At 41.1% G+C, this 12211-nt stretch overlaps 1 protein-coding gene across 5 annotated transcripts in view; it reads right to left on the bottom strand.

Annotated features, from left to right (window-relative positions):
* Positions 1–567: 567 nt before the first annotated feature.
* Positions 568–12211, bottom strand: part of ena (enabled) — a 101976-nt gene continuing 90332 nt past the window's right edge. For all 5 annotated transcript variants that reach the window (XM_065231505.1, XM_065231504.1, XM_065231506.1 and 2 more), the window contains exons 8-10: positions 4787–4872; positions 4507–4710; positions 568–4439 (exon numbers count right to left, since the gene is read on the bottom strand). In XM_065231505.1, coding sequence (XP_065087577.1) covers positions 4293–4439; positions 4507–4710; positions 4787–4872 — 437 coding nt within the window. In that variant the 3' untranslated portion in view covers positions 568–4292. The remainder of the gene's footprint in view (positions 4440–4506; positions 4711–4786; positions 4873–12211) is intronic.

Below are 12211 nucleotides of genomic sequence, written 5' to 3'. Positions count from 1 at the left end.
ATGACTCGTGAATTGATTTCCGGTTATTGTTTTCTGTTTTTGACTTAGTTCAAACGTGACTTCCGCGAATGCATCCATGGCTTAGTTCATAATTTACAACAGTGTGTGTGTGTTTTTTTTTCGGGGGGAGTTTTTCCCCCAGTGTATAAATGGCTGTGTTGCGGGAAATGCGCTCTTTTCCTATATTTATCTCAAGCACATTTTGTTGTTCTACTTTTTTTTGTAGTTCAGTTCGTTCAAATTGTATGTACATAGAGCAAAACAAATAATTGCGGTAGTTTTTTTTTTTTTTTGAGAACATCGATCAGACTTAACACGAGCATTTCCGCGAGTGTGCGCGAATTTGAATGTTTTGTAAACGTTTTCCGTCAACGATTTATTTGTTTAGTATTTTTATCCTTCTGTTTTTTTTTCTAATCGGTAGAGTTTACGTCGTACAACTAGATACTTTTTGTTTGTTTACATTGTTTAATGTGAATGCTTTGTTTTCTTGCAGTGTGTTTGTGTATGTGTCAGTTTAATGGATACGAGAATGACTTTTGTTTCCATGATTTATTTGTTTTAGACTTTTAACTTACTTGTTTTCGAGAGTGAAAACGCGGGTTATTATGCTACGACGAGGTTATTGTAACTGGCTGTTTAACTAACATTTCACTTCGTTCACTTCTCATTTCGTGTCGGAAAAATCTTCTTTTAAACGTTTATAGTAAAAAAAGTCGCTTGGTTTATCTTCTTCTTCTTCTTTTCACTCCTCTTTAGTTCTACTTTCTATTTAATTGAAGTCTCATTCTTCGGCTAGTTGATATTGTTGTTGTTTTTTTTTGCAATGGTTTAGCAAACTTAGGCATAATGATAATACCATTTTAACTTAACATAGGAGTATTTATTGCTGATAACAAGCTAGTAGTTGCATAACGTCCTTAGATTTTGAAATTGAATTCTTGTTCTAAATTAATGAAAAATATACAAAAATCTGCATTTGTTCTTTAGAAGTCTTTCTAAGAGTGATGGGTTCTGAACTGACCCATGAAGATATCTGAGATTGCCCTTATAGCCCTTTGAAGTTCTCTAGAGTTTGTTCAAACCCTCCAAATGCCGCCTTGAAATGCTAAGAGCCTTTTTTCTACTCTTCCTGCAGACGTTGAAACTTGAGCTAGAAGTTCTCGGTAAAATAGTGCTTTCTTGATTTTCTCATGAAGGTCTTCGAAGTCCTTTTGCACTATAATTGCTCTAAAAGTCATCTGGACTTACTAGTCGTCTCTCGTGCAATCCACAAGGTATCAGGATTAGCCTTATACATTCCAAGAACTTGCTTTTGAAACTGCATTTATGGTAGAATAGAATTTTTTGGAATTTCTTGATATTTTTGATGTGCCACAACAGCACATATGAACTTGAATGTAAGGACCACGGAACTTCCCTTGACGCGCTCAGAGCATGCCTTTGAATTGCTTTGCACTTGCTATTTGTAACATTAACTCTCAGTACTAAAGTTTAAAGACCTCTGAACTAGCCTTTGAATGTCCTCTGAACTTTACTTTTGGGTCAAATCACCGATTGAAACCGTTAGAATTGTCTGGAATCCTTCTTGAATTCCACTAAACTTGTTTTCAAAACCTGCTTCAGGCGACTTTTTGAAATATTCAGAACATATTATCGAAGATCTCTGAACTCAACTCAACTGAAGTGCTCAGTACCGGGATTCGGGAAAATAGCTGATGGCTCATTCAAATTAGATCATCTCCAAAAAGTTTTCAACTTTCTTCGGAATTTATTTCCAATGCTCGCCGGACATCTTCCAGAAGCCCTACTGGTTTCCTCTGTAAATGTAATTTGATTCTGACTTTGCCCGGACGACTTTTCTGACTTTTCCTGAAACGTTCTTTCGACTTCCCCATAATTCGTTGAGACTTCTTGTGGACGCATCTTCCGACTTCCACCGGACATTCATGCCAACTGTTACAAGAAGTTTCTTCGGACTTCCTCCGGAAATGTATGTCATCTTCACCCGGTAGATTTCTCCGGCTTTTCCAGATGATTTCTCCCAGAAGTACCTTCCGACTTCACCTTCGTTTTTTTTCCTTTCTTCTGAAATTACTTCAAATGTTCCCAGGATGTTTTGTGTGACTTCTTCCAAAGGAAGTGGCTTCCGACCAATTTTCCTTGGAATTTTCATTACTTTGCCCGGAAGACTTTTTCGAGTCCTCAGCGAAGTTTCTTTCAACTTGCCTAGATTCTTCCATATATCTCCGGAATTTTTTCCAATGTTCTCCGAAAGTTTCTTCAAACCTTCCCGGAAGTATCTTCCGACTTCCTCTAGAATTATCTTTCGACTTCTTTCAGAAGTCCTACTGGTTTCCCCTGTAGGCGTAAATTGATTCTGACTTCAGCCGGACAACTTTTCTGACTTCTCTTGCAACTTTCTTCCAACTTCCCCATAAATCCTTGAGACTACTTGTGGACTCCTTCCTTCCGAAATTACTTCAAATGTCCCCCGGAAGTTTCGTCTGGCTTCTCCCTATGGAAGTAACCTGCAAACTATTCTCCTCGGAACATGCATCTGTCTTAGCCCAGAAGACTTTTTCGAGTCCTCATCGAAGTTTCTTCCAACTTGCCTTGGAAGAGTCTTCCATCTTTCTCCGGAATGTTTTCCAATGTTCCCCGAAAGTTTCTTCAAACCTTCCCGGAAGTACCTTCCAACTTTCTCCAGAAGTATCTACCGACTTTCTCCGGAAGTCCTACTAGTTTCCTTTGTGAGGGTAAATTGATTCTGACCCCCGGGCGACTTTTCTGACTTTCCCAGAAGTTTGAAAAACTTCCCAGAAGTTTGAAAAACTTCCCAGAAGTTTGAAAAACTTCCCAGAAGTTTGAAAAACTTCCCAGAAGTTTGAAAAACTTCCCAGAAGTTTGAAAAACTTCCCAGAAGTTTGAAAAACTTCCCAGAAGTTTGAAAAACTTCCTAGAAGTTTGAAAAACTTCCCAGAAGTTTGAAAAACTTCCCAGAATTTTGGAAAACTTCCCAAAACTTGCCAGAAGTTTGGAAAACTTACCAGAAGTTTGGAAAACTTGCCAGAAGTTTGGAAAACTTCCCACAAATTTGGAAAACTTCTCAGAAGTTTGAAAACCTTCCCAGAAGTTTGGAAAAAAAGCCACGAGTTTTGTAAACTTCCCAGAAAACTAGAAAACCTACCGGGAAGTTTAGAAAACTTTCCAAAAGTTTGGAAAATTTCCCAAAAGTTTGGAAAACTTCCCAGAAGTTTGGAAAACTTCCCAGAAGTTTGGAAAACTTCCCAGAAGTTTGGAAAACTTCCCAGAAAACTAGAAGACTTCCCGGTAAGTTTGAAAAAAACGCACGAGTTTGGAAAACTTCCCAGAAACTTGGAAAACTTCCCAGAAAACTGGAAGACTTCCCGGTAGTTTGGAAAACTTTTCGGAAGTTTGGAAAATTTCTCAGAAGTTTGGGAAATTTCCCAGAAGTTTGGAAAACTTCCCAGCAAATTATAAAACTTTAAAGAATTCTGAGAAGCTTCAGAAATCTTCAGGAGATCGAGTTACTCCTATCTGCATTACTTGCCTAATCATTAATAATAAACAAATTACAACAAAATCAACGGAAAACCCCGTTAATTCCCGTGGACCTCTTGCAACTAATAAACCAAATTTTCAGCGAAAAATACTCCCGTGAGCTAATCCGTGCTTATTCGACGTGTGTTCTATTTTTATCGCCATTCGCTATTATTCGCTCAAAAAAACGTGCTTTCAATTTCAGTATTCCATCGGTAAGTATTCGGTATTTGTTTCCGTTTTTTTAAGGTTTTTAGTATAGTTGTATAATTTATGAATTGTTTGAATTAGTTGCATATACATATTTATCATATATAACCGCTTTTGCTTCAGCACGTTCGCCACGCACCATACACGAATCGAAACAAACATGAACGACGAACCCTCGGTCTCGACGAGTCTCTAAGATAAGAACTTACAAATCAAAAAAAAAGTTAGAGAACCCTTCTTTGCCTGCCTGGCGTACGCATTATACAGCGTACCGCACCGAACACGAATATAATTACTGCAGCAATTGTTGCTTCTTCTGTTTCTTAAAAACGACCTAACTTCCCCCTTCGCGAGAGAAAAAAAAACACGTTTGGGGAAAACCGGCACCCCGCGTAAATCAGCGCGCGTCACTTACTAATAAATACCCACCCGCGCCCGGTCGTCCGTCCCCGAATTACCGGACAATAATTTCACTATCCAGCCTTCTTCCAGCTCTCCCAATTCTCGAGGCACGTCTTTTACCTCCGGTTGAATTCCGATTTGATAGCTTCGATGATTTCCTGTTTCGCCTTCGCGATCTCGCTTCGCATCTCCCGGAGGATTTCCTCCTTGAAGTTCTCCAGCTCCACCGCGCTAGGCAGCGAAAAGCTGTCGCCGTTGATTTGCTGCAAAATGTAAGAGGGTATAGAGGTTTGCCCTTTTTCTATAATTTCAAGTCACCGCGGAACTCACCTTGAGTATCGTTTCTTCGCTGGCACTACCGAACCGCTTCCGCGACGGTTTCGGCGATTCCGAACCACTCAGACTGGTGTTGTTGTTGGCGTTGTTCTGGCTGCTGCTGCTGCCGCCCAGCTTGTGCGGTAGGGTGCTGGATTTTTCCCACGCCCGTTGGCGACCGTTCGACGTGGACGATTGCCCGTCATCGATGGAGTCCGGCTGCATGGGGGAGATAGGGAGATTTGGTTCGATTAATTTGGGCTGCGATTGAGGAGAGGGAAGGTTGATCACATACCTCCTTCTTTTCGGCTTGTGCCCGCCGTCGGGCTAACGTTTTTGCCATCTCGTCCATCATTGAGGCCATTCCGGAGGAGGATCGTCCTGGAGGAAAATGTAAGACGAAATGACATTTAGTGGCGAGGAGGAATGACATTTGGTGGTAAGTACGAAAAGTAACTCAAATCATAATCGAAAGTAAATTTAGGAGCTGTTTATTAACATACGTAGACAGCCTATGGGGTGGAGAGGGGGTGGTAAGTGCGTTTGCTAGTGCTTACGGCAACGATCCATACAAAGTGGGTGAACAAATTACTGTCCAAGTAGTTTATGGACACGCCCTTAGAGTCTCTGTTAGTTTTTTTAAGGGAGTCAAAATTTTAATTTCACGCGCTTAATTGTTTTTTTTTTTTTTGATGATTACACAGCATTACAAAAAGTGATCACTTTTTGGATAAACGTTATGATAAATTCTACAACTTAGGTCGAATTTCTTGGGTACCCTTGCTTGCTACACAATATACTTAGAAGGCTTTCATATAAGAACTGTAAGTTCCGAAAAGGATCAGCCAGAAGCAGTCGACGCTATTATCAACATGACACTATGTTGGTGACATCCTCGTGAGAGCACGAAAACAGAAGAAGAAGTTGTGAAGCTGGATGATGCACACTTGGAAAGAGCGGTGCCGTAGAATTCTCCTTAGGAAGTGGAGAATGTGGCCAGCCAAATTTCAGTCCGCAAGCTGGGCCAGACAGGCAAGTTCCACATGCTGATCAGCATCCTTCCCCTTCCGATTGAGGAAATGGAGCGAGAGGTATTACGTTTGTCACGTATATATATACACACCCCGTACACCCGTGTGTACATCGAGGCCCAGCTAGGCAGGGAATTTCTCCCGGACGGCACGCTTTCGTACTTCCCCAGCACTAACGCTAGATCCGGGACGATCTGGGACTTCATGTGACAAATTATCCACTTGCACGTATTGAATGTTGCCCCAAAGCGAATACAACATATCAAGAAGACTGGCAACTCTTTCATTTTCTCATACGACCGCTATGAGACCGACACAATCGCGTCATCTGCCGCGCAAAAGTAAATGCTTCGAACAAATTTGATAGCAAAGATTACAACCTCAGAAATAACGGGTTGTGTATTTGCTCGTTTTTCTATGCAGTTCTTTCACCTGTCGCTTGGATTCTGACAGAGTTGACAGTCTTCTTGATTTGATGTCTTCGCCCAAAGGCAACATACTTACCCTCACTGCCTTCCCATCCGCATAATGACTTCTCCGACATGAACTTAATTAGGGGGTCGACTCAGTGAAGACATTATTATTATTATTTAGCTTTATTAAGGAGGCTTTCAGCCTTGGGCTGGTTCGCCTCCAAAGATCAGTGAAGAAAAATAAATTCCCTGATATTCCCTGATTTTACAGTAGTTTTTTTCAGACAAATTCCAGGTTAAGAAAACCATCCAACATTTCAAAAATCTTCTATTATAAATATAGGTAATCGGTTCAAGCAGTAACCGGGTTGTTACTATGATTGATAGCTATGTGTTAAGCAAACTGCAAGCATCTCGATAACTTTTTCCCTATTCCCGAGAAATAAGATGGTGTGTTAATTTTCACTTAACACTTTCCCGCCCAGAGTGTTTTGGCATAATACATTTTAAGAACCAGCTCTGGACTGTCTTGATTATGTCTAGAGTGATTGATTGTCAATATGATTCTGGGATAGCTCCACTTTAATCAGAATTCTATGCATTTAATAAACACTAACTAGAATCGCTAGAATAGCTTCTTGAAAATTATATTTTTTTCGGTGAATCCAGACCACATCCAGCAGAATAATCTTTATGTTAATGATAAACAGAACCCTCATAAACCCTAAACTGTTACTTAAGATACAGAGATCTTCATATGAAGGAAGATTCAATGCACCTTGCCAAGGTTAATACCGAAGAGCTAAGCGTGCAAACTTTTCCTGTACAGCCTCGAAGCAGTCAATCAAATTTCTGCCACTACCACAGCAGATTCCAATATAGAGCGTATTAGGCACTGTAGAGGGATTTCAGACGAAGAAGATCGCGTAATCCATCAGCAATCTTATATATGAATCCGAGCTGCATGTTAGCTTTTGCTAACACATCTTCGCAATGCGGTCGAAAAGTGAGTTCACGGTTCAATATCACAGCAAGATCCTTCTATGACTGTAGTATGCAATTTAGATGAAAACAAATCCTGAATGTCTGGTACCATTTTCAACATTTTTGGTTTGCCCTGAAAATCAGGATATCCGCAGAACCATTTAATGGCCACATGGTGGTCAAATTGATGTATTGATATTAGTTTTCTACTTTACTAAAGGTACTATACATTTTAAGAAAATAAGCTAGTTTCCAAAAGTAATTCTAGAATTACTTTCGATCGGGTGGTGAAAAATTTCCACTTTGCTCTGAATTCAATACTACATTTTGACGTAGGATTACATCTTTCGGCAATTTCAAAAAACCAAAATTGACTGCGTTACGAAAAGTGGTCAGGTTTTGACCACTTATAACTCTGTCAATAGCAGATGGATTTTAATTCTAAACAAGCCAATCGATTGAAAAAAATTCTAAGAATCTGCTAAATTGAACATTTTATCAATTTTCAATAGGTCACAATTGAATATTACACAACTGTTGCAACGGTGACCTGAAAAAAGCACTTTCCCTAACACAGATTTCAAAATCGAATTCCATCCGCGCGTGGTGGTGGTATCCGGTCGTCATCAGCAGCAGCTGCCGCAGTGGTTTCAGCGCGTGGCGTTGTACATTTTTCTCCGGTACACAACGAAAGGCTCCCCGCAAGCAGCTAGCTATCAAGGCACCGCTACTGATCGGATACAGTTACTCGTCGTGAGCCGCTGTGGGCCACCGCTGTGGGCGTCACCCTCGTTCCAAACAACATACAGCTCGCCAGCCTCATCCGTGTTGAACACCCCAATAGCGGATCTTATGGCCACATTTCCAGGTGAATCTGAATATCCGAAAGAACGTTTTCTGGCAACCCGGTAGCAGAAACGATATGCTTATTGCATATTGCTTCTATGCTCATGATTATATGCAATTTAAGAAAAAATCGCAAATCTGTAAGTGTACTTTCAGGAATAGACAATTTTCCCGGTGATTCCGGATATCCAGAGGACCGTTTTATGGCCACCCGGTAACAGAATCGATACGATTGTTGCATATGTCCTGTATGCTCATAATTGTATGCAATTTAGGAAAAATCACGCATCTCTAGATCTACGTTCAGGAATTGACCATTTTCCCTGTGATTCCGGATATCCAGAGGACCGTTTTTTTGGCCACCCTGTAGCATAATAGATATAGTGAAGGCATATTTCCTCTGTTCTCATAATTGTATGCAATTTAGAAAAAAAATCGCGCATCTCTAGGTCTACTTGACCATTTTCCTGCAGAATCTGTATATCCCCAGAGGCACCTCTCACGGGTATTCCCGTTCTGACTGGCAAACCACGGGTCTCTTGTCTGTTCCGTTCAAAAGTAGATAGTCATAGCTTTCAAAAAGTGGCTCAATCTTAAAATTTGGAAACCTAACTGCTGAGAACTAGTCATGTCAATGACATGGCCTACCACAGGTTCAATTGGGTTTCGCCATACCTTTCGAATGGTGACTGACTCACAATGATTGATCATCACACTGCCGAGAACCTGCCATACATCGACACGCTTTTTGCAGCCTAAGGCAGTCAGTGGGTCAGTTAAGCGCTTTTAAGATCTTCGAAATTCGCTGAACCTATCCTCTCAACAGATCTAAAAGCTTCGCAGTTTCTTCTGTTCGTTAACTCCCAGATCATGTCAGAGTTTCTTTAGAAGGTCAGAGAGATTTATAGAACTCCTGGGAAGTCTTGTGCATTTTAGATACGTTTCAGATAAATTCAGATATGTTTGGAGAAGCACAAAAAACTTCATTGTAGTTTATAAAACCTCATTCAGAAAGACTCAGGGAATACCTCAAAGATGTTTGTATGAATTTCAACGGAGTTTAGTGAACTCCAGAGAAGTCCTCATCTGAATTTATGAATTTCAAAAAAGATCAATGAACTTCAGAGAAATTCAGGGATCTTTAAGGGCCACCCACATTAGATCCGTTTGCATTGCGTTGAAATAAATTTGACAGTTAGACAATAGATTTAGCTGCCACTTAACCGCAACGCGTCCGATCTGAATCTAATGTGGAACTTGAGTGCAGTTTCGGGAATATTAAAAAGTGTCATATAGCATCATATTGTTGTTTGTATGTGTTGGTTGTGCTTGTTTGATGATGGTTTTGTATCATACGGGTTAGCGAAAAAATATTTTCTCCGTTGCATAAACACGTCAGCTATGAGCGAGAAGTGAAGTTCGTCGTGGAAATCTTGTTTATAGTGTATATTTCGAGTTGTGAAATGAGTGCCCAATGTATTTCGTATCGGAAATCTTGTCTTTGATGAACCGCAGAACTAAAACACAACAGTTAGTAGAGTAAATTAAACTTATATATTGCAACTGCAACGATGTTTACAGGTTGAAGGTTCACACATTATAAAAATAACAAAATGGCGATTTGCAGTTCGAGAGCTCTCTGATGGGTCGCGTACTTTTAGATGAACGCAATCTATAGTTAGCAGTATACGGGGGGTGTACCGATGTACGCTGTACTTTCCATCAGTGTTTACTGCTTGTGTTATTGTTATCAAAATCAGACGCACTGCTGAATGCACCTCCACCAGGCCAGTGACAAGGCCTATACCAACAGCAGCGTTTGACAGTAGGCAGCATGTCCCGGGCAGGGTGGCCAGATTATTTTTTTCAGTATCGGTAGGTTCTCAAAACTTTTATCGGAAGTTATCGGTAGGCCGAAGGCTCTTCCGAAACTTGAAATCTTTGTGAGCGGAGGGGAGGGGGGAGGGGTAGGGGTCGATGAAAACAAATCACGCGCAATGTCGGACTTTAGAACCGATGATTTTTGAATAGGGTAAACGAACAAGTATTGGTAAGTTGATTAAACGTAAAAAAAAACTCATTCGTAAACGGTGAGAAAAAAGTACCCACTGCTACCTACTTTTGACTAGTTTGTCTCCTTTTCTCCTTCTAATGTTGTCAAAAACGGAGAACAACATATCATCCACAAATAGTTTGGATGATACCCCGAACACGTCGTTAAGCAAATTAACCATAACATTTTTATTAGGAAATCAAAACATAGGTTTTGAAAATTTTTCGAGATTACTAACATTGTGTTACTAAGGGGCTTCCCTTAGCTCAGTCGGTAAGGGCGCAGCTACAAAGCAAGACCATGCTGGAGGCGGCTGGGTTCGATTCCCGGTCCGGTCTAGGAATTTTTCGGGTTGGAAAATTTCTCGACTTTCCTGGGCATAGAAGTATGATTGGACTTGCCACACAATCATATCAATGCAAAAATGGTACAGGCATCGAAAGCTCTCAATTAATAACTGTGTAAGTGCATCTATAGAACACTAAGTTGAGAGCACACAATAAGCTAATATGCGATATGCAATAAGCTTGAAATGCGAAGAAGAAGAAGAAGAAGAAGAACATTGTGTTCCAATGGTGAATTTTCACCTAAACTTGACAGATGAAAAAATTTCAAATAAACCTGCTATTCCAGCAGACTTATTTCTGGCCGATCAGGAATCAATCTTTACAAGCACCTTCTGAAAAAAATCGGACGACCAACAACAGAGGGATTTTCGAACACTATAATTTATTTTCGAAGTGCAAAGTTTAAGTGAAAATTCACCAAATGGAACACAGCCTTAAAATCTGTGATTCTCGGTAGGGAAAGTGAAAAATCGGTAGTTTTGAACCTTTCGTCTGAGAATCGGTAGGCATTCCAAAAATCGGTAGGACTTCCGATAAATCGGTAGATCTGGCAACCCTGGTCCCGGGCTCAAATCGTTTATTTTGCTGTGCTGGGCCCGCTGTCACCGTATAACATGTTGCCTACGCGCCTACCACTGGGCTCACCTCCACCGTTCAAGCGACGAGCGTATTAGAGCATCTCCACATGAGTGTTTAGTTGCTATTATATTCATCAAGAGTTCTGCTTGTGAAAAACGCGCAAAACCTGCCTAGTTTTCTGTGATAGGATAATACACATGAGGTGCGCGAACACGAAGGCTTTTTTGGATGTGTGACGAGTGCGTAACTTTGATGAAATGTGCCAGGTTTAAAACAACAGTCTCATCGTTTGGAAGCGCAATCAACTCTATTACCGAGACGCAAGGAATTGCAAAAGCTGATATCAGAAAGAAAATGTCCAAAGAAGGACAGCAAATTGCTCAGTTGACAAAACGAATCGCGTCATCTAGTCGAGTATGGCGGTGAGGTCCCTCAACCATCATGTTCAGGCAAGTATGCTTCCATTTGCTGATCAGTTTTCGAGTTTCAGTTTTTCGCCTCTAGATACCGAATCCTTCACCGACTTCCTCCAGTTGAGTAGCATTTCTGTTGCCAACGGCATTGAACAACCTAACTTCACGCCCGGGATGTACTATGGACTGCATTTTGGCAGCTCCTGGTTCCTCTAGTCCCGCTGATTCCTGCCAGCGCTCATCACAGTCGTCCCGGACCTGTGACTAGATGTGGATCAGGGATCTTCTAGCTTGCTTCAACAAGCAAGTACAAATGTGATCAAGACAATCCTTCGCCTGATATGCCTTTAAGTTACAGCACGTCTTGCATTTCCAATGTTGCTTATTCCAATCCTAAACAACACGGTCCGCAGTCCACCGATGACGGAATACTTTACAACACCGATTCTGAATATACTGCACCGAATCGTAGCTGCCACGTTTCTGAAACTGTCAAACGCATTTTCTGCCGCCCCATGGAAGCCCCTAAGCCTCTCAACGCAGTTGCGTTCACTGATTCCTGCCACTGTAGTCGTTCTGGCCCTGTAGTTGATAACGGTGAAGGGGTCTTCCAACCTTTCAGGATTTCAGGCAAGTATGCGTTTATTGAAACCAATTCCTCGCCTGATCAGCCTCCACGTTTCAGCGCCTTCCCGATTGCCAACCTATGGACTTATGGTGTATTATCAAAATGTTCGTGGTTTGCGAACTAAGATTGACAACTTATTTTTGACTGCTGTTGAATCCAACTACGATGCAATAGTTCTTACCGAAACTTGGCTGGGTGATCAAATTCACTCAGCACAATTATTTGGCAGTATGGGTCTAGACTACGACGTCACACAACATTATAAGCATCGGCTTATGTACCCTCCTCCTGACCGTAAAACTAATTTGAGCTGCGTTCAGAACCATACCAGTTCCATTGGTTCTGTATTGTCCCGATTACATCACAACGATCTAGCTCTTCTGTTTGGCGACTACAACAAGTCTGGGCTTGTTTGGAATATTTCCG

The sequence above is a fragment of the Ochlerotatus camptorhynchus genome, unplaced genomic scaffold, assembly GCF_037179485.1.
Source record: "Ochlerotatus camptorhynchus isolate MF236.1 unplaced genomic scaffold, CSIRO-AGI_Acam_v1.1 ptg000357l, whole genome shotgun sequence".
NCBI lineage: Eukaryota > Metazoa > Arthropoda > Insecta > Diptera > Culicidae > Ochlerotatus > Ochlerotatus camptorhynchus.
This window is presented reverse-complemented; position numbering and strand designations above follow the sequence as displayed.